We start from the raw sequence: 23528 nt of genomic DNA on the forward strand, positions 1-23528 counted from the left end.
AATATCATTTAATTATTTTAATTTAAATTATTCATGATGTTTTTTATGAATATATAAATGCAATTTTGATTTCCTTGATGTTCACTAGTCACTAGCTGGTGGTGTTTCCTAAATCCAAGCCATTGAATTTTTAAATTCTTGAATCAATGGTAAAATGAGCATTTGTGTATGGGTACACAAATTTAAGCACTTGTGCACCTTAAAAGTCACCAAGAATTATAAGTACGCTGAACTCCAGAATTCTAAATTTTACAAGGATCAAAATCATCAAACAAACAAACAAACAAAGCAGCGTGATTGAGATATGAGATTTCCTGGTTACGATCCCGTCCCCGACCCCGATGACGACCGCGAGTTACCTCCCTTTCTCGTTCGCCTCGACAAAACATTAAACCCAATCGCTCTCGTTGCTTGCTTTGGTGTAGGATGTACTTTTCTCTCTCTCTCTCTCTCTCTCTCTCTCTCTCTCTCTCTCTCTCTCTCTCTCTCTCTCTCTCTCTCTCTCTCTCTCTGTGTTCATTTTATTATTATGTTATTGCTCATCTCATTCCTTTTTTTTTAGGTCATATTGCCTCCGTATGGTACAAAGAAGTCAGTTTCGACCATGTCGTTTACGATTTGAAGGTAGTAATTCAATTAACTTTTCCAATCCATTTTCATTCTTTTTGGTGTTTCTTTTTCCTCTACTAACTAACGCTGTTTTTTGTCTTAGTATTTCTGCATGGAATTTCTAAATGCTGTATATAATGGCCCTAACGATCCTTCTCGGGTAATTAAACAATTATCCATCCTCTATGCATTAGTATTATCCTAATTCCTGCTTAGACAATTATCCGATGTTAATAAATAAATTTTCAGATGAAGCGACCGGAACTTTCAGAGTCCTTCGTTACTTTGTCTAAATATTCAGGGACTCCAGCAGATCTCAAGGTAGATACTAATTATATGATACTACTGTTTTCCTAATTAGTTAGTAATTAATTTGAAATTTATATGATACTACTGTTTTCACCTACAGGGTTTTAAAGCCATTGGAGATGCCTACATTCGAGAAACCTACACCGGCTTTAAACCAGTAAGCTTATTCTCTCTCTCTCTTTGCTCTATGTCAGTATTATCTATTGTTACCATGGTAGAACACTGCCGAAATCCTCCATAAAACGCTATGGCACCCCTTCACACTTGCAAAAGAAAATAATTGGAGTAGAAACAATGTAGACTATTAATGTCAGAAAGTAATGGCTGATAGATTATAATAGAATGATGGCTTGTACTAAATAACATACTGCTAGGGTTTAATTGTTTCTCTTTTCGGCTTCCACTCTAAATTGGCCCATTCACCCACTCCAAACCCCCCTTATTGATTCTTTTAACACGGAAACATAATATCATAACTAGAACTAGACAGAATTCAAATTATCAAACATACATTTTTATAGAATACGAAAATATGTTTAAAAATATTGGAATAGAAGCAATTCAGCTATGTACTATCCTGCAATAGCATTTTTCAGGATCAGCTTCTATACTCCGCTATCCAGATTTAAAACTTCAATTTGAATATTTTCCTCTATGTGGAACGATGCATTGCCTGCGGGATTAGTATAAATTCTAGGGCTCCTTATTTTCTAACATAATAAGTTTTGTTGATTGACAATGCATTGCATTCAAAGAAGGGTATGTGATGTGAGCATTGCATTGTCATGAATTTATTATGAGTTTGCATTTATACTGTAACTCCTAAAGTCAGCAAATATACTGATCTGAGTTGTTGGTGATGCTAAATGATGTAATATGTTGGATTGTGTTTGTTTAATCTACTTATATTTGATTTATGATGTACTGACCTCCTCTTTGAATGTCTCTCTGTTTGCATACTTGTGACATGTACAGTTGAGTTTTAATCCGCTGCCAAGGACTGATAGGTTCGACATTCCGTTTTTGAATAACAAGGTTTGCATCAACACCTCTGATTTAATATAGACTTTTGTGTTAATTTTAAGTAGTCTGTTTATGGGTTTTGTAAGATTTTGAATAGCAGCACAGCTGGCTAGGTTTATATTATTTTTTATAATATAATTGTTGTGGTGATTTTTGAAGGTTTAAACCTTTATGATACTGCAATGTGTTATAACTTTTCAAGGCTACGTTCTAACTTAATAGAAAGAATTTAAGCATTGAGTTGTGTTATAAATTATAATGTGATGCTGGTAACTATGAGCGATAAATTTTTTTAAACTATATTTTTTTTCCACAATTGAACTTAATTACCGTTTCCTAATATATTGGTGCTTTGGGGTTCAGCATGTCACAATCATGAGCTATAACTTTTTGTAAACTATATTTTTTTGCCAAAAATTGAACTTAATTACAATTTTCTAGTGAATTTGATGAGATTTTACTCGCGAACTAGGTTCTTTTCTGATAAGTTTTTGATGAAAGGATTCTGATCAGGATTTTAATATCACTTTTCCTTCACATGTTGATTCGTATCATGAGAACATTTCTGTAAGATGTAACATATGAATTGCATCTTATGCTTTTATAGGTTGGTAGTCTTTTTTTGAAGGAATATTTCTGTTGATCTACCTTTTTGATGTAATCATCGAGTGTTAATTAATACTATCACTTCGATTCTTTTTTTTTTTTGATGTTTTTTTTTTTAGCAATTGATGATTCCCTTCCCACTGGAAATTGAATGAGAAATTGAAAAAGAAAAAAAGAAAGAGAAAGAGAAAACATGCATGCTATGTGTTTGTTGAAAGATCCTTGTTATATGGAGAGTGAAATCAAATAACACTACCTTTGTTTTGGTTTGAGCATGGTGTTACTGGTGTGGTGTTAGAGTGGGAAGGGAATCATCAATTTTGAGAGAGAGATACTGAGTGAGGAAGAGGGAGAGGGGGAGAGAGTAACTCATAATGTTAAGCGGCTCATAAATATAAACCGGTTTTAAACTGGTTTTAAACTGAATTTAAATTGGTTTTAAAAGAGTAGTTCAGTTTAAAACTGTATGAAGTGGTTGAGTTAAAATATGGTTCAATGCAGTTCAGTTAGTAGTTTGGTTCAGTTACCTGAATATTTTGAACACCCCTAGCTGTTGACGCTATATGCTATGTGGTACTGTGTCTGTCTACTCGACTTCTACTTACCATGTTATTGATTTATGATGTACTCACTTCTTTATTTGTGTCTATGTTTGTATTACTTGTGACATGTACAGCTGAGTTTTAATTTTTTGCTGGGGAATGATATGTTCGACGTTCAGTTTGTGGATGATAAGGTAATGGATCAATAGCTCTCATTTAGTTTAGACTTCTTTATTGATTTTTCAAGACTAAGTTTCAAGTTAAAACGATGAATTTAAGCATTGAGTTGTATCATACTGTGGTACTCTTGCCTATAAGCGATACATGTTTGTGAAGTACATTTATTTTGCCAAAAATTAAACTTAATTACTATTTCGTACTATGATGGTACTTCGAGGTTTAGTGTGTCTCAATCATGCTAATGTGATGAAATTTGATTTGAGAACTTAGTTTTTTTTTTCTTTTCTGATAAGTTTTTTATGAAAGGATTCTGATTAGGATTTTGGTAAAGATTTTAATATCACTTTATCATTCACATGTTGATTCGTATGATGAGAAGCTTTCTGTGATGTAACATTATATGAATTGCATTTTGTTATGCTTTTACAGTGTTGGTAGACCTTTTTTGAAGTAACTTTTCTGATGAACTTCCTTTCTAACGCAATCATTGAGTTTTATAATTACTACTTTTGAGTTATTTTGTTTTTTATTTATCAACCTTTCTTGACTATCATATTTGAACAATTTCTTTATGATCTTTCTAATTACTCTTTAAGTGTTTTATAAGAAGAGCTGTGCTAGCGACAACCGCTTCAGCACTTGCTCTTGAACACTCGATTGAACAATGGAGCCACGTCATCACTCAATTCTCGGCTACCGGTTCTTTTTATTTCTAACACTTTTTACTTTTATTTTTTAATTAATATTTTATTTAATTGGTTGCCATTACCACTATTTTCACACCATCTTCACCGGAAAAACATTGTTCATGCCATAGATTCACAATCATTTCTGTAATTGTGCCCAGATTCGTGAAGGGTAGACACATACTCCTTTTTTTATTATTTTTCTTTTGATAGCGTATTGCTTTAATTGAATACAACAATCATATTTTACAATACTAGAAAATAATCAAAACTCTACAGTATCTATATAATCTGCAATCTAACTCATCCTTATCATTTTCTTGCAACTAATAAAATTAGACGCTCATATTACTTTGCTCAGCAACAATGACCATTTTCATTTCAAAAATGTTCCATCTCCATTTGTGACCATGAATGATTACAAGGATGAGGAAGAGCCGAAGAGGCATCTAAAAAAACAAAGGACGAGGAAGAGGTGGTGACTTCGATGATTATAGTGAAGGTTTGATGGGTGATCTGAAGTAGGGGTGTTGTTGGATGAAGGTTTGGTCCTCTAATGCTTGGGTTGAGTGGTAGAGATTGAAGTTCATGGTGATTTTTCTTATAGGTACTCCCAGGTTGTAGTCTTTGGAAAAGAGAAAGTTGTTTGTCGTTTGGTGTGATTAGTCAACTTGCATAGCCTGTAAACCGGTAACCTTTTTTGAAGTAAGGGTAACGTGGCACAATAGGCGAGCGGGTGTTTAAAAGCGATTGTGAAAGCAATTGTACATAGCATTTCTCTTATAAGAATCTTTGAGATGCGTTAAAAAATGATGATTGCAAGGCAAATTTTCCTTCTCTAGTATTCTTTATGTTCAGTTTATGACAAAAATGATTATAACTACGACATTGGATTAATAATGTTGATTGATCTCAAGAAATTATATCTGTATCTGCTTGCATTATTATGATTTGATGATGCTTTGATTTTGCAGGGCTACTTCAATTAGTTGTTGATGGCACTGGCAAGCTCTTTTCTTATACCATGACCACATAACTTTTTGGACCAGTTGTCAGATCATAATATACATGTCATAGCAGTTGTGATTAATTTTTCTTATATCGTTATCAGTATCTCTATCGATAGACGGTGATACTGTCAACACAGCAAACACGTTTTTACTATGGAACTTGCTAACGTGTCTTTGTATGCCGTAAATTAGTATTTTACCGTTAAGGAGTTTATTTTTACTTTTTTTATTTCTAAATATATGTGGTATTTGTATTATTCATATAACATATTTTGGTTATATTTTTACTAATATATACGATGATCAATTAGTAGTCTCAGTATTTTGAAATTATAAATTTTTTTAATTTTTTATTATAGATCATTAAAGATATTACTCCCTCGTCCCGTTTTAAATGACCCAATTTTAAAAAGTGTACTATTCATATAACATCTTTGACCTCATTTTTCTATTAATACATAAATACAAAATATAACATATAAGATCTTGTTGGATTTGTCACGATGAATATTTTTAAAATATCAAATTTTCATAATTTTTTCTAATAAATTATTAAAGATATTTAAGTTAAAAATTGTGCATTGGCATACGTGACATGGTCAACTAGGTCATTTAATATGGGACGGAGGGAGTAATGTTTCAAGTTGTATATTGACACGTGTGAAGGTGGTCAATTACAACATGTATTTAAGAAAAAAAAAAGAGTAGTTGACAACCGTTTTTCAACTATATTATTTATACTCTTTCCATTGAAAATGGGTATAAGGATATGTGAATTAAATTATTTTTTATTTTCCATGCAAAATTTTCGAATTGTGTTGATAAACACTTTACGTTTTCTTGCGTGTACTACGGATTTTGGATTATAGAATCCAATAAGTGTAGACCTTTCAAAACACAAAATCCTCAAACTTTTCATTTTTTTTTTTGGATTTTATAATTCAAATAAGGTGTGTGAGAAACTTGGAGAGTGGGGAAAAAAACAGACAAATTGGAAAAAACTTGAATTTTTCTTGTTATTATTTGGAATATCTGAATGCATCTCTACTTTGTACAAATTTAGGATTTTGAAAACATGACGCTTGAAACACGATTACTCCCTAGACAAAATAGCAAGAAATAAAATTTATTGGACATAATTCTGTAACGAACTACTTATCACAGTGCATCTTCACCGAAGAACACAAAATCTAATAGCACGGTGGACTGTGGTTAGTTTTTTCTTTTCTTTTTTGGGTGAACGTACAAAAAGGGCTGAAAACCCCAAACAAAGAACAACAAACAAAGACTAAAAACCTCTCGGAACAAGAGTAACAACTCTATTGGCTAGCAAGCTAAAGAGATAGAATAGGGGGGATCACTGTTGGGGAATCCGAGGAGGCGAGAGCAAAAACGTGGCCAATGCTCCAGGATTATAAGAAAAAGAGACGACACATATCCATTTAACACATTAGAAGTATGAGTCAACTCTCTTATGGAGGGTTTCTATGGAGGGTTTCTTAAAATATTTATGCATTTCAGAATATACAATCCAATGGAGGGTTTCTGAAAGCGTGTATCCTTTTCAGAATATATAATCCAAAATGTCCTCGGGCACGTAAGAAAAAGCAAGTAGGATGGGATAAAATACTGAGATTATATGTCCTTTGACTGAATACCAAGTTTCTAAAATAAAAAATTGTATTGCCTCTATATATTTGTTTGGTTACATTTATGCAATCTTGGTTACATGCAATCTCTTTTTTGATACAAATCATTCATTTTAGACCGGATGGTGCGTGAGATTTGTTCTGGAGACTTAAATACCACCAAAGGTCAAAAGTTTCATTTGGCTAGTTTGTAGTAATCGCCTTCCGATGCGTATGAGGCTTCAAGATAAAGGGGTGAATTCTACTTCGAATTTAGTTTTGTGTGATTCAAATGATGAAGACAACTTACACTTATTCTTAAGTGCCCAATTAGTGGTAGTATATGGAGTATGTGCGGCGCTCGTTCAGCTATCAACAACACTATTAATCATGAGCAAGATGTCCCTCATATCGTGTATAAGCTTTTGCATGTTCTATCAAACGAAGAGGCATCACTTTTCTCTTGTGCACTGTGGAGTATTTGGAGGCAAAGAAATAATAGGATATGGAATGAGATGATCGATGCTTAATCTTGTGTTTGAACAAGCAATGCCCATGCTCTTTGATTAGCAAAGCAAGGAAAGCAAGTCAACAAATCAGTCATCAAGTGCCGCGAACAAGAATTGTGAAATCGCTCAAGCCAAATGTTGGCAGGTGCAAATGCAATGTTGACGCGGCTTTCTCTACACCGCGAACAAAATCGAATAGTATAACCCAATCTATGAGGTGCACATACGAGAAGCTTTAGGCCTTCTGTCTACCATGAATTCAATTGGGACCTCTTGATTTTGAGCTTGATTCAAAGTGAGTAGTGGATAAATTTTCATCACCTAATTCTTTTTGCGGGGACATTATTGATAATTGTAGAGCTCTTTTCACATTATAGTTCTACTTTTCTAGATTAGTTACTAAAATATCTCCACATACATCTACATAACGTGGTTTGATTTTCATTGTCGATGTATACAAATTAAATTCATATTTCGATTCTATATAACGGGTGAACCACACACATGTAAAAAAAATCCCTCTCATATCAGTATAACGTATAGGTCACCTTGTCTCCCCTCTAGAATTGAGAAGTGATTGAGGTGAATTCTCAAAAGAGATATAACAAGTACCATCAATATATCTATTTTCAAGATAAGAGCTTGAATCCATGATATCAAATGAGGAATATGCAGAGTGCAAAAATTCATCAAACCCCTGTTGTGGATCAATAACTCCTGGATTACTCAAATCATCAGGCAACTTAACTTCTCCATCCAAAATCCTCATCAGCTGTCTCATGCTGGGCCTTATAATAGGAACATCATTTGAACATAGCAATCCCAATTTCAACAGCATAACTACCTCACTTTCATCAAAATTTCCACTCAATTTAGGATCTACTACTTCAAGTATTCTTCCTTCTTTGTACTTTTCCTACAACCAATCAACAAACACTAACTCTTCTTGTAATGCCTTAGGCTCAATAGGCCTTCTCCCACAAGCAACCTCAAGCAGTATTGCACCAAATGCAAAAACGTCAGAACTCGTAGATGCTTTTCCTGTTCTAGGCAACTCTGGTGCTAAATAGCCTAAGGTTCCAACCACTCTTGTGGTCCCTAGATTAGCACCATGTTCATATAACCTTGCCAAACCAAAATCACCTAATCTTCCATTGACAAAATCTATGAGAACATTGCTAGCCTTAACATCACTTTGTAGTACCACTTGCTCACAGCCTTCATGCAGATACAAAAGACCTGAAGCAACACCCTTTATGATCTTGACTTAACATTAGAAGGAAACAATACGAGGGATCAGCTAGAAGCTGAACGACCAACACTTGAAAAAAATAAAATAAAGATACACCACAAACTAAAACAAAATAAGGGCCAAGAAAGACCCTCAAAGCTCCAAATTAAAGAGCCCCACTCCCACCTATCCCTCAAAAGGTAGCAAAGCGATGAGGAATCCTCCTAACACCAACCCCACCCCACACATTACTAATGCCAACAAAGGAGGGGTTCCACCTTCCACTCATAGAAGGAATAATGGCGTGAAGGGTGTTACCCAAAGAACCACTTCCAGGACATGATTTTGATATTATTCATCAATTGCTCGAGCTCAGGTGTCTAACCAGAATAAATAAGGTCATTCTAGAATTTCCAGATAGACCACACAACTGCATGCCAGGAAAAAATACATCATAGCGTAGTCATTCAATCGCACCCTAAAGCTACGAACATATGAAACAACCTGATTAGATTCCCTGGAAAATCCCACTCAAACCCTGACCAATTACACACCAAGTACCAAACCCTCGACACTACCCCACAAGTAACAAAAATATGATCAGTTGATTCGATACTACTCCTGCATAACTAACAATGAGCACTAGTAAAGTCCACTAAAACCCCCCGCTTTAAAAGATATTAACGTGATGGGAACCTTTCCAAAATAAGCTACCAAGTAAAGACTTGGACTTTTGACGTAGCCCGAATATTGCACACCAGCTTTAAAGAGTTAACCACTGAGGCTGATCTCTCACTTGAAACCAACACCACCCCATACAACACCCCATAGGACGAACGAGCGGAGTAATTCCCATATGAGGAATGGCGGCACACCCAAGAGTCGTCACCCTTTACAAAAACGGCTCCCTCAAGGATAATCATCAACTCATGCACCATCTCCTGCTTCTACTCAATAAACAGTCTATGCCACCTCAACTCTGAAGGTGAGAAAAACACAAGAAGGGGGTTGAATTGTGTTTTTAAAAATTCTTCATTTCTCTTAAAAACTGAACACACTGATCAGAAGCTAAGTGATACAGCTTCTGAAGTGATAAACAGAATTAGAACGCAGCGGAATAAAACAGAGAGAGAGAAGAAGAAGGACACAAAGCAATTATACTGGTTCCTTCCACAATCCGGAAGTAGTCCAGTCCCCCTTGCACTTCCAAGGAAATTTCACTAGAATGTAATATCTGATTACAATTGCTCAAGCACACAGCAAGAGACTTCCTTTGCTCAAGCACACCTTGCAAGAGTCTTCCTATGCTCAAGAACACAATCAAGAGACTTCTATGCTCAAGCACAACTGCAAGAGACTTCTAAACAAACAAGATTACAAAGAATAATGTTTGAGGTTGAACACTTGATATACAATCAGAGGTGCTCACAAAACAATCATATACAGACTCTAAGACTTAAGAATTTCTAAGACTAGAACTTTGAGAAACAGAAATTCTAAGTGAATGCAGAACAATTTCAGCAGAGGTTTGACACTTGTAAAAATGTTGAGAGTCTTTCGTTCAGCATTACCACATCTCTAAGTCTTCACTCCTTTATATAGAGGTGTGAAAGAGACATTGTGAAATTGCCAGCACATCAAAGAGTCGTTGTTGAAGCTTGATCTTTCACCAATAATCTTTTGCCTGATTTGGTTGTTGTCCTATGAAGAACCAATTTGAAATCCATTCCCATTGTGAAGGAACATCTTTGCAGGCATAGCTGTTATTCTGGAGCTGTTTTCTTGTCTTGTAGCGTGGACACAAAACAGAGTAGTGGAGAAGGTGGTTGTACAGTTCGTTCAAAGTACAATGTCAACACTTTTTGAAGATAAGCTTCCAAAGCCTTCAAATCTTCACCAAAATGACCGTTGCAAAGTTCCACTAGTCTTCTGGAGTGTTTTCGAAACCAATACACAACTTTTGAAGTGTTGATCCTTGAATCTTCAGCTTGTGGTGATAATCAGCTTCTGATGAGCTTCAGCTTCTGATGAGGTTGCTTCTGATGACTTTCAGCTTCTGATGACTTTCAGCTTCTGATGACGTCATCATTCTTCAGGAGCAGTTTTGTCTTTAGATGCACTCTTCAGATGCTTTCAAGCTTCATTTTTCTTGATTCCTTAGCTCTCTATTCGTTCTTCAGAACCTTTATATGATGTAAATTTTAACTATGGTCCTGTACACTTGAACAAATATTAGCTAGTCCAATTTACAATTTTTAATACCTTGTTATCATCAAAACTCTTTAAGGTTCATTGTTAAACACATTTTGTTCCAACAAACTCCAACTCCCATACACCACTCCTCCAAACCCCCACACACCAAACCACCTCTGATAGTTGCTATAAAATAAAAAACAATCTCGGAAATCTCACCCAAATAGTAGTTTGTCCAATTAATTGGTTTCGCCCATATTGAAGTATTACGACCATTGTGAACCCCGTTAAACACACCAACCAAAAAACCAATTAGAGAAAGAATCCAAACTGGACCCAAGCAATAAAACCCCTTTCCACCAGCCTGAGGCAGATCGCAGGGCCCCACCTCTCTCTCCTAAGTGACGAGAATTAACAATAGTCCCATACATAGCCGCAAGAATATCTCTCTAAACACCATTACACTCTGTAAGAAGTCTTCACCTCCATTTACTAAGCCAGACGTCACAAACCCCAATACCGCCACTACTCTTTTGCGTCTAGATGGTGGAAAGATTTGATGAATTTGGAGGTTGTGGGAGGAGTAGGGTGGTTTAATAGGAAAATGGAGATGAAGTTGGGGAATGGCATGGAAACTCGTTTTTGGAAAGATACTTTTTTGTCAAATGAGCCTCTTGGTGATTGCTTCCCTAGTCTCTTTTCTTTAACCAATGATAAAGATATCTAGTTGGGAGTTAGAGCTTGTTCAACAACTTATAAAGAGACTTATAGGGGTGGTGGTCGCGGAAGGAGAGTACTCTTGGGATTGGAAGCCGGAGGAAGGGGGTATTTTTTTGTTGATAAAATCATGTTATTTGGTTCTTGAGATGTTGTGGTTACTAAAGGAGGGAATTACTTTGGAGGAGGAGGTTGTGTTCCGCTACCTTTGGAGAAGGAGGGAATACCATCTTGTTTCCACTTTCTACACTGATTTTATACAGAGACAACTGTGGAAACAACGCTTTATCAGGGAAACCAAATGAAAATTAGGTGGTATTTTGTAATTGAAGCTAAAAACAAGAAACGGAAACAAAAAACACAAGTGTAAACCAAACACGCACTTATATTTAGAGATGACTTTTAAATTAAAAGGCCTGACACCTTTCCTCATCCTTCAGCTGGCGCAAAAAAAGCCTTCAAGATGGTGCCCCGGTTCACACAGATATTCAGGAACTCCAGATTTGAAGGTGTTGTTCTATCTTGTACTTTGTTCTATATTTTATTTTTATTTTTATAACGGTAACAAGTTTGGCTGTCCTTATTTATTAATATGGAATTTAAGATAGTATGCATCTCTATGCTACGATATCTTTCTTTCCTAATTAGTAATTTGAAATTTAATACATGTTATATGCTTAATGATACTGTTTTCACCTACAGGGTTTTAAAGGCATTGGAGAAACGTACATGGCAGAAACCTATGCAGGCTTCAGACAGGTCAGCTTCAGATTCTATCGTACTGATTTTCATAGCACATAAGCATGATACTTGCGTGACCATATGCAGCCCATGGTCACCACAGGTAGGGCAGTGGTGTAGCTCTTTAGTCTGGCGGCCATAGTTGCTCAAAGGCCGCTACAGGTAGGGCAGTGGTGTAGCGCTTTAGTGTGGCTGCCATCGCTTTCATGATTGCGGCCATAGTTGCTCAAATCGCGGCCAAAAAGCGCTGCAATAGTGAAGATGCTCTGAAATTTCATAAAAGCCCTAGTCTCCCTTGCCTGTTCCTATCAAACCAGAAATTCAGAAACAGGTTTCAAGCAATGAAAGAGATAAAATCATAGAAAATAGTACCATATGAAAATTGAATTAGTCCCGTTGCCACATCGAAAAGATGAATGCTAAGACACAATGTCAAAGGAAGCTACAGAGTTTCCCTTCCGTACCCCCATATCATTGCATTTCAAAAAGCGAGTAATCTAGTTTTGCACCAATTTGATTACAAGCCCAATGTGTTCGTGACAAAAGTCCATATTTCCTATCCATCTCAACCAAAGTACTTGCCCATAAAGCATTCCTGTCAACACAAGATTCACAACATACACGCCTATTTTTCCCATTTTCCAGCACCAATGAATTTTCCAGCACAAATAGGAAATTTATCCCCTCTATTTTTCTCTCTCCTAAAAAACGGAATTGCAGCTAGGTCAGACACTAGACCCATTCATACAAAAAAGCTTCTTAAATTTTTAATTGGACCAATCAGGTCCCATTAAATTAAAACTTGTATTAGGCCATTTATGACCTTTTTCTTCTGAACATGCAACGATTAAATTGGGCTAGTCCCATTTGGTTTAAAATGTCACCCAACTTATAAAATACTCCCTCCAATTAAAATGTCAACCAAAGTACTCAAAATAACTGAAACCTATTTGTAAGAAAAATTTGTTACAAAATGATTGACCTATTTCAATTTTCATTACTACATTAATTACTTTTTTTTCCGATCGTACCTCTAATTAATTCGACTTGCATCACTTCCAATTCAATATCTTTCACTTTGCATTTATGTTAAATGTGAATGTACCAGTACATGATAATTTAGTATAAATACTCTTATCTTTCGTTTATATATACGATTTTCTTAATCTGTGTGATATGGCTAACTAGGTAAGTTATTTTGGGACGGAGGGAGTACTAGTTTTGTTGCTTTGTCTGCATCCTTTGATAGTGTCGGCTTTTCAAACATGTCCATCCATGGTAATTTTCTCAGCAGTGATCGTGTGACCTTCACGAGGGGACTCGAGGCTGACGACTCTGGGTTGGGAAAATCGGCTGTAAAAAATCTTGTGTCTTGTGGATCTGGCAGGGGCATCGGGGTAGTTCGACGTGGCACTCTTCGGACCTCATTGACAATGACGCAAGGATTCATGTCAGATGGTTTTCTGGTGGAACTGTGTCTGGCAGTTCTGGTGATGGCGATGGTGGAGCATCCCACGACGACGTCAGTTTGTCCAGTGACGGCGTTAGTGGTGTGTCGACCACAACCTCATGTTTCTTCAGATTCAGCCATTAATTTGTTGTGGCTGTCATATCTCTGAGCCATACAATCCGTGACTGCATCATCACCGTGGTTTCATGCTCCTCACTTCTGCAGCCTGAAGCATATCCCACAGATCTGGGATGAATTCTCTAATCACGCCCCTTTCGAAAATCTTTGAAGAGGTTGCATCCTGACTGTCTTGCTTCCCAGAAGACCACCCTAAGGAACCCTAGAGCCAAGCTCTTCAGAGATGGAGAAAACAATATCTCTCTGCCTAACAATAATGCTTCACTCAATATTCTTACCAAGGCATAACATACATGTCAACTAAGTAGCGTACCCCACTCTTCATTTACCATATATACATCACACTCTTTGTTACAATATATACATATATCTTTTTCCTTATCACCCTTCACTTGGGTCTCTCACCTTTCTTTATAATGTCAAAGCAACAGGTTGGAGGCGAGCAGTGGCCTATACTAAAAAACAGATTGTGAGGGGATTTTTTTTCTCTTTCCGGCCTCCACCCTAAATTAGCCCATTCACCTACCCCCAACCGTTACTGATTTTTTTAACACGAAACATAATATCATAACTACACAGAATTTAAAATAGAATTAATATCATAACAGGAAGTACATACATAGTAACTAGAAAGAATTCAAATTATTAAACATACATTTTTATATAACAGGAAATATATATTCAAAATATTATAATAGAAGCCATTCATCTATGTGCTATCATGCAATAGTGTTTTTCATGGTCATCTTCCACACTCCGCAAATCCAGATTTAAAACTTTGTTCGATGTGGAAGGATGCATTGCATGCAAGACATTCTTTTTTTTTTTTTGAAGAAAACATGCAAGACATTCTAACTGGGATTTGTATAAATTCAAGGTTGAAAAGCTGAAGAGTGACTATTATCACTTTTGCCTCTAACATAATCTCTTGTTGATTGACTCATAACATAAGATAGGTTAAGGGTGGGGCTAAAGGATGCAAAGATTCTAGGTGGCATGGAAAAGTTTTCTGATGTATGGAGGTACCATTGCAACACGTGAGTACCCTGATAAGTCACCCGACAATACCAAACTAGTTGCGAGAAAGATCTTAGCATTCACCAAAATGGGGGTTACTTTGCTCAGAAACACAACATGTACTCACGGTCAAGCGTTCGTTGTCTATTGAGTTTGGTGCTACATGCATACAAAGTAGACTATGTGAGCATTGCACTGTCATGCATTTATTATGAGTTTGAGTTAATATCAACTCCTAATGTCAAAGAATATACTGATCTGAGTTGTTGGTGATGCTATATTTTTTTAGGTGTTGTGTTTGTTTAATCTACTTATACTTGATTTATGTACTCACCTCGTCTTACGTGTCTCTTTTTGTATCCTTGCGACATGTACAGAGGAGCTTTGATCACTCCTCGAGGAGTGTGATCGGTTAGACAGCCAGTTCAGGGAAAACAGGGTACTATACCAATAACTTTGTTTTAGTTTAGACATGTGTTTATTTTTAAGTTTGTAAAGCTTTGATTAGTGGTTTGTATTATTTTTTATAATATAATTTTTGTGGTGATTTTTGAGAGGTTTAACCTTTGTGATTTTTGAATGTGAGAGGCCTTTCAAGGCTATGTTTTAACTTGAAGGAATGAATTTAAGCCTTGAGTTGTGTTATAAGAGCATCCACAATGGTAGTTCCCTAACAAGGACTTCTTAAATAGACCCCACGTGACAAATCACTTATTTATAATTTTTTAATAAAAGTACCTATTAAGGACTCAATGACTCCAATGGCAATACACTAATAAGGACTCTAATGAAAAATATTTAAATATGTCCCACTATCTTTACATATTAAACAAAAATAATTTATCTATTACTCATTTTTACAAGTGGGACCAAGTAGTACACATTTTATTACTTCTTTATGCAAGTGGGACCAAGCAGTACACATTTTATTACTTTTTTAAACGCGGGACCCGTTAGTTACTCAGGAGAGAGAGGGTCCTTATATAGTTGCCCGTTTCTTAACGGGGACTCAATTTTTCTTCCTCCAATGGAGGGTCCTTAACGGGGAATGGTCCTTGTTAAGTAAGGACCCCCCATTGGAGATGCTCTAAGTTTTAACTTGAAGGAATGAATTTAAGCCTTGAGTTGTGTTATAGTGTGGTAGTACTTGTCAGTAATAAGTTTTTTTAAAATACAATTTCTTTTTAGCCGAAAACTGAACTCAATTACTATTTCCTACAACAATCGTATTGTGGGGTTGAGCGTGTCACAACCATACTATTTCCCTCAATAATTGTTTTTTTGAAGAAACTATATTACATTAGTTAACCGTTTTTCTGGAGAAAATAAATTTTACATTACTAGTTAACAAAAATAAATGGCGTTGAATGCAAATTTACCTCTGCCAGTATTCTTTGTTTTGTCAATTTATCGCAAAAAATAATTATAACTACGATACTAGATTGAGAAAAAGGATTGTCCCAAGAACTTGATATTTGTTGACATTGTTGTTGTTTCTTCTCTCATGCTCACGAGTCATGACAGCTCTATCCGCCTTTGCTTGCATTGTTTTGCAGGGCCGGGGGGAATTTTTTTTAGGAGTTGCTGTCATCGGCAAGGTCTTTTATTATACCATATGATAACCAGCTACCATTATCCTTTTTAGATCCCTTGTCAAATTGTAATGTAGATGTCATGGCAGTTGATTAATTTTCTTATACTCCGTCTCTGTTTCTTATTACGGGACCCTCCAACAAAGTTCACAGTATTTTAAAAAAAAATAGTTGTAGCAAGAAAAAATAGTTGTAGTATTTTATTCACCCCAAAGGATTCAGTTTTTGCTAGAAGAAACATATATCTCTCAACTACATATAGTTATTTACTATGGGATCTCTTAACTACATCCTAAAAAAAAAAAAAACTACATAGCTAATATCATAACATGAGACATCTATAATAACTTTTTTTGATGTTAATAAAAAAATGGGTAATCTGTGGATAATGGCAGTGATTGGATAAGAATTTTTTTTTGGTTTGTCTAACATGTGCAGTATTAAAAGTAAAACATCTAAAAGTAGTAATTTTTCATTGAAAAACAACAATTAATTATTACTCCCTCCGTTTCAAAATGAGTGTCGTTTTAGGAGTTTACACACATATTAAGAAATGCAATGATTAAAAGAAAGAGAATGATTATTTTACCTGGTTAGTTTTAAAAGTAGTACTTTGGAAGTAGTGTGCAGAGTATTAATTGGAGGGTACAATTGAAAAGAAAACGTTATTATTGCATTGGAAACTGAAAGTGACATTCATTTTGAAACAATTTTTTTTGGCTAAAACGACACTTATTTTAAAACTGAGGGAGTAAAAAACTACATATTTAATATAAAATACACAATTTCCAAGTCAAAATTACCACTTTAAACTTCTTATCATGTGCAAATTTGCACATGATAGAAAAACCTTTTTTTTTTTGTCAGGTAGTCTAATGGCTAGAATTCACCTTATAAGATGAATAAGTGGGGTGTTCGGGTTCGAACCCCGACCCTTACATATAATAATACATTATCCTACCAACTGAGTTATGTTCATGAGACGAAAAACCCTTTTATTTACTAGTGAAAAAAAAAAGGTTGTGCGGTTGTTTATACTGCATCATCCTTCTTTGTAGAGGTGATCACCTTGGCTCTTCTTTGTACTTGGACCTCATAATTGGACATATTTGCTCTTTTCAAAGTGGGTTTCTTTGGTGGCCATTACTTTTTAGTTTTTTCATTCTAAGAGGTTCTCGCGCGTCCTATTCAAATCCTAAAATTTAAAATATTTCAACGTGTTTTTGAAAGTTTTATGGAGTTTTTATACGGTTTAGAATCTAAAATCTAAATTGAATAAAGCGTGGGAGAAACTCATAGAATGAAAAAAAAAATTATCTTCTTAATCCTTAAAAAAAAAAACTATCTTCTTTAATGGATAATCCATAATATATTTGGGTCGAGCATAAGCACAAACATGCCCCTACTAACACTATGTCACACATCATCTTAAAAAAAAAAAAAACTATTATCGTCACTTCCTATCTTATCTCATATTTAATCACGATAACAAAATTGCACTTATCTTATTTACTACTTTCCTCAATAAAATCTAGATGACTATCTTCGCTATTGTCACCTTCATCTGCTCCATTTAAACATTCACATCCACTTGAATTAGAAAAAAATGCTTCAATACTTTTCACATATATATAAACTTTAAATAATAAGTTTTTATGTATTCAATGAATAAATAAATAAATAATAATAATATAATAAATATTGATATTGAATATTTATTATATGTATAGATCAGGGTTTGAACCCCAGATCCCACTCGTCACGTTAAAAAGATGAATTTTTAGTCATAAGTACTACCTCCGTCCCTAATTATAGGGCCCTTTTGAAAAAATAACGGGAATTAAGATAGTGGATATTTGTATTAAATATGTTTGTAATTACTATTGTTTTTACAATTTTATCCTTTAAGAGAGAGGGTTGGTTTATGTTTTCAACATGTTATTTATTGTTGATTGAAGAAAAAGATGTATAATAAATAGGGGCATGTATGTAAAGAAATAATTAATGTAGTTGGAAATAGCAAAGGGGTCTTATAAAAAGGGACAAAAAAAATTCTTAAAAGGGTCTTATAATTAGGGACGGAGGTAGTAACAAGTTACTTGAAAATAAAAATATAAATAGTGAGATAAATATAAATATTGGATAATAATTAGTAAAAAGTTAGGAAGCCAAACAAAAAAAGAGGGATAGAGATATGGGATTTCTTGGCTATGAGCCTCCCATCCCCGACGACCTCGAGTTAACTCCCTCTCAAATTCACTTTATCAGAATAACACATCCGATCGCTCTCGCCATCTGCTTTGGTGGAGGATGTATTTTACTATCTCTATCCTCGTTGATTTTATTATTATTATGTTATTTATTGCTCATCTCATCTCATCTCATTCCTTTTTTCTTTTAGGTCATATTGCCTCCGTATGGTACAGAGAAGTCAAGTTCGACCATGTCATTTACAATCTCAGGGTACTAATAACACAACGAACTTTTCTAATCCATTTTCATTCTTTTCCCTCTACTAACTAACTAACTAACTAACGCTGTTTGTATATTTGGTCGCCGTAGCGTGTGTTCATGGATATTCTTAATGCTGCACTTAATGGCCCTACCGATCCTTCTCGGGTATCAAACTAGTTGAACATGTTTTTATGTTTTTTCAAGTTATCCTCTTTGTATTATCAATTGATATTGATCTCATGTTAATTAATTAATTAATATTCAGCTGAAGCGACCCAAACTTTCAGAGACCTTAATTACTTTGTCTAAATATTCAGGGACTCGGACTCGAGATCTCAAGGTAGATACTACTCTTTTCCTAATTAGTTAGTAATTTGAATGAAATTTATTTATATGATACTACTGTTTTCACCCCCCTACAGGGTTTTAAAGGCATTGGAGATACCTATATTCGAGAAACCTACACCGGCTTTAAACCGGTAAGCTTATTCTCTCTTTGCTCTATGTCAGTATTATCGATCGTTACCATGGTACAACACTCTCAGAAGAAAATAATAAAGTGAAGATGATAATTGGCGTAGAAACAATGTAGACTATTAATGTCAGAAAGTAGTTGCTGATAGATTATAATAGAACGATGGCTTGTACTAAATAACATATACTGCTAATTGTTTCTCTTTCCGGCCTCCACTTATTGGCCCATTTACCTACTCCAAACCCTTATTGATTCTTTTAACATGGAAACATAATATCATAACTAGAACTAGAAACAATTCAAATTATTAAACATACATTTTTATAGAATACGAAAATATATATATATATGAAAAACATTAGAATAGAAGCAAAGCAAGTCAGCTATGCACTATCATGCAATAACATTTTTAAGGATCAGCTTCTACACTCCGCTATCCAGATTTTAAACTTCAATTTGAATCTTTTCATCTATGTGGAACGATGCATTGCCTGCAAGGCATTCTAATCGGGATTTGTATAGATTCTAACATAATATGTTTTGTTGACTGACAATGCAATGCATACAAAGAAGGGTATATGACTTGAGCATTTTATTGTCATGAATTTATTATGAGTTTGTGTTTATACTGTAACTCTTAAAGTCAGCAAATATACTGATCTGAGTTGTTGGTGATGCTATATGATGTAAATGTGTTGGGTTGTGTTTGTTTAATCTACTTACATTTTATTTATGATGTACTGACCTCCTCTTTGAATGTCTCTCTGTTTGTATACTTGTGACATGTACAGTTGAGCTTTAATCCGCTGCCCAGGAATGATAGGTTGGACATTCCGTTTTTGAATAATAAGGTTTGAATCAATACCTCTGATTTAATGTAGACTTTTGTGCTAATTTTTAAGTAGTCTGTTTATGGGTTTTGTAAGATTTTGAATAGCAGCACAGCTGGCTAGGTTTATATTATTTTTTATAATATAATTGTTGTGGTGATTTTTGAAGGTTTAAACCTTTATGATACTGCAATGTGTTATAACTTTTCAAGGCTACGTTCTAACTTAAAAGAAAGAATTTGAGCATTGAGTTGTGTTATAAATTATAATGTGATGCTGGTAACTATGAGCGATACGTTTTTTTAAACTATATTTTTTTTCCACAATTGAACTTAATCACTGTTTCCTAATATAATGGTGCTTTGGGGTTCAGCATGTCACAATCATGAGCTATAAGTTTTTGTAAACTATATTTTTTTGCCAAAAATTGAACTTAATTACAATTTTCTAGTGAATTTGATGAGATTTTACTCGAGGACTTGGTTCTTTTCTGATAAGTTTTTGATGAAAGGATTCTGATCAGGATTTTAATATCACTTTTCCTTCACATGTTGATTCGTATCATGAGAACATTTCTGTAAGATGTAACATATGAATTGCATCTTATGCTTTTATAGGTTGGTAGTCTTTTTTTTGAAGGAATATTTCTGTTCATCTACCTCTTTGATGTAATCATCGAGTGTTAATTAATACTATCACTTCGATTCTTTTTTTTTTTTTTGATGTTTTCTTTTGAGCAATTGATGATTCCCTTCCCACTGGAAATTGAATGAGAAATTGAAAAAGAAAAAAAGAAAGAGAAAGAGAAAACATGCATGCTATGTGTTTGTTGAAAGATCCTTGTTATATGGAGAGTGAAATCAAATAACACTACCTTCGTTTTGGTTTGAGCATGGTGTTACTGGTGTGGTGTTAGAGTTGGAAGGGAATCATCAATTTTGGGAGAGAGATACTGAGTGAGGAAGAGGGAGAGGGGGAGAGAGTAACTCATAATGTTGAGCGGCTCATAAATATAAACCGGTTTTAAACTGGTTTTAAACTGAATTTAAATTGGTTTTAAAAGAGTGGTTCAGTTTAAAACTGTATGAAGTGGTTGAGTTAAAATATGGTTCAGTTAACTGTATGAAGTGGTTGAGTTAAAATATGGTTCAATGCAGTTCAGTTAGTAGTTTGGTTCAGTTAACTGAATATTTTGAACACCCCTAGCTGTTGACGCTATATGCTATGTGGTACTGTGTTTACTCGACTTCTACTTACCATGTTATTGATTTATGATGTACTCACTTCTTTATTTGTGTCTATGTTTGTATTACTTGTGACATGTACAGCTGAGTTTTAATTTTTCGCTGGGGAATGATATGTTCGACGTTCAGTTTGTCGATGATAAGGTAATGGATCAATAGCTCTCATTTAGTTTAGACTTCTTTATTGATTTTTCAAGACTAAGTTTCAAGTTAAAACGATGACTTTAAGCATTGAGTTGTATCATATTGCGGTACTCTTACCTATAAGCGATACATGTTTGTGAAGTACATATTTATTTTGCCAAAAATTAAACTTAATTACTATTTCGTACTATGATGGTACTTCGAGGTTTAGTGTGTCTCAATCATGCTAATGTGATGAAATTTGATTTGAGAACTTCTTAGTTTTTTCTTCTTTTTCTGATAAGTTTTTTATGAAAGGATTCTGATTAGGATTTTGGTAAATATTTTAATATCACTTTATCATTCACATGTTGATTCGTGTGATGAGAAGCTTTCTGTGATGTAACATTATGAATTGCATTTTGTTATGCTTTTACAGTGTTGGTAGACCTTTTTTGAAGTAACTTTTCTGATGAACTTCCTTTCTAACGCAATCATTGAGTTTTATAATTACTCCCTCCGTCCCGGAATAACTGACCCATTTTCTAAAAAAAAGTGTCCCAAAATAACTGACTCATTTCAATTTTCAATACAACTTTCATCATTCCCAATACAATATAACACTAAATAATACTACTTTTATCATTCCCAATACAATATATTCCACTTTTCCCTTCATTTATACACTTTTCTTAATCTGTGTGAAAAACCAAAGTAGGTCAATTATACCGGGACGGAGGGAGTACTACTTTTGAGTTATTTTGTTTTTTATTTATCAACCTTTCTTGACTATCATATTTGAACAATTTCTTTATGATCTTTCTAATTACTCTTTAAGTGTTTTATAAGAATCTTTGAGATGCGTTAAAAAATGACGATTGCAAGGCAAATTTTCCTTCTCTAGTACTCCCTCCGTCCCGGAATAACTGACCCATTTTCTAAAAAAAAGTGTTCCAAAATAACTGACCCATTTCAATTTTCAATACAACTTTCATCATTCTCAATACAATATAACACTAAATAATACTCCCTCCGTCCCATATTACTTGACCTAGTTGACTCCGTCACGTATGCCAATGCACAATTTTAAGCTTAAATTTCTTTAATAATCTAGTAGAAAAAATTAAGAAAATTTGATATTTTGAAAATATTAATCGAGACGAATCTAACAACATCTTATATGCTATATTTTGTTTTTATATATTAGTAGAAAAATAGAGTCAAAACATGTTACATGAATAGTGCAAATATTCTAAATAGGTCAAGTAATATGGGACGGAGGGAGTACTACTTTTATCATTCCCCATACAATATATTCCACTTTCCCTTTTATTTATACACTTTTCTTAATCTGTGTGAAAAACCAAAGTAGGTCAATTAAATTGGGACGGAGGTAGTATTCTTTATGTTCAGTTTATGACAAAAATGATTATGACTACGACATTGGATTAATAATGTTGATTGATCTCAAGAAATTATATCTGTATCTGCTTGCATTATTTTGATTTGATGATGCTTTGATTTTGCAGGGCTACTTCAATTAGTTGTTGATGGCACTGGCAAGCTCTTTTCTTATACCATGACCGCATAACTTTTTGGACCAGTTGTCAGATCATAATATACATGTCATAGCAGTTGTGATTAATTTTCTTATATCGTTATTAGTATCTCTATCGATAGAAGGTGATACTGTCAACACAGCAAACACGTTTTTACTATGGAACTTGCTAACGTGTCTTTGTATGCCGTAAATTAGTATTTTACAGTTGAGTTTATTTTTACTTTTTTGTTTCTAAATATGTGGTATTTGTATTATTCATATAACATATTTTGGTTATATTTTAACTAATATATAAAGTTAAATGTTAGTATATACGATGATCAATTAGTAGCCTCAGTATTTTGAAATTATAATTTTTTTAATTTTTTTATTATAGATCATTAAAGATATTAACGTTTCAAGTTGTATATTGACACGTGTGAAGGTGGTCAATTATAACATGTATTTAAGAAAAAAAAGAGTAGTTGACAACCGTTTTTCAACTATATTATTTATACTCTTTCCATTGAAAATGGGTATAAGGATATGTGAATTAAATTATTTTTTATTTTCCATGCAAAATTTTTGAATTGTGTTGATAAAACACTTTACGATTTCTTGCGTGTACTACGGATTTTGGATTATAGAATCCAATAAGTGTAGACCCTTCAAAACACAAAA

General features: G+C 34.3%; 2 protein-coding genes, 1 long non-coding RNA gene and 1 pseudogene across 5 annotated transcripts; 3 read left to right on the forward strand and 1 right to left on the reverse strand.

Moving 5' to 3' along the window:
- Window positions 1-253: 253 nt before the first annotated feature.
- On the forward strand, window positions 254-5284 carry LOC146921194 (uncharacterized). 2 transcript variants are annotated; one of them, XM_085714610.1, is made up of 8 exons: window positions 254-428; window positions 563-624; window positions 713-769; window positions 859-930; window positions 1019-1075; window positions 1894-1953; window positions 3224-3283; window positions 4930-5284. In XM_085714610.1, exons 1-8 carry the CDS (start codon window positions 305-307, stop codon window positions 4942-4944), a joined length of 507 nt encoding a protein of 168 aa, XP_085570736.1. In that variant the 5' UTR covers window positions 254-304; the 3' UTR covers window positions 4945-5284. The 2 variants fall into 2 exon arrangements, with proteins under 2 accessions (XP_085570736.1, XP_085570735.1); XM_085714609.1 differs by lacking the exon at window positions 4930-5284 and adding an exon at window positions 4295-4884.
- Window positions 5285-7646: 2362 nt separating this feature from the next.
- LOC146921195 (L-type lectin-domain containing receptor kinase S.4 pseudogene) lies at window positions 7647-9271 on the reverse strand (annotated as a pseudogene).
- A 2365-nt stretch (window positions 9272-11636) lies between these two features.
- Window positions 11637-16436, forward strand: LOC146921196 (uncharacterized). 2 transcript variants are annotated; one of them, XR_015012042.1, is made up of 4 exons: window positions 11637-11752; window positions 11946-12002; window positions 14967-15028; window positions 16146-16436. It is a non-coding gene; the product is annotated as an uncharacterized LOC146921196 (long non-coding RNA). The 2 variants fall into 2 exon arrangements; XR_015012041.1 differs by lacking the exon at window positions 16146-16436 and having other exon boundaries at window positions 14967-15152.
- A 1892-nt stretch (window positions 16437-18328) lies between these two features.
- Window positions 18329-23180, forward strand: LOC146921197 (uncharacterized). Its single transcript, XM_085714611.1, has 8 exons — window positions 18329-18493; window positions 18583-18644; window positions 18744-18800; window positions 18901-18975; window positions 19058-19114; window positions 19902-19961; window positions 21269-21328; window positions 22837-23180. Exons 1-8 carry the CDS (start codon window positions 18376-18378, stop codon window positions 22849-22851), a joined length of 504 nt encoding a protein of 167 aa, XP_085570737.1. The 5' UTR covers window positions 18329-18375; the 3' UTR covers window positions 22852-23180.
- The last annotated feature ends 348 nt before the right edge of the window (window positions 23181-23528 follow it).

This window comes from Medicago sativa, chromosome 5, assembly GCF_051527215.1.
Source record: "Medicago sativa cultivar Bolivia chromosome 5, Bolivia_mono, whole genome shotgun sequence".
NCBI lineage: Eukaryota > Viridiplantae > Streptophyta > Magnoliopsida > Fabales > Fabaceae > Medicago > Medicago sativa.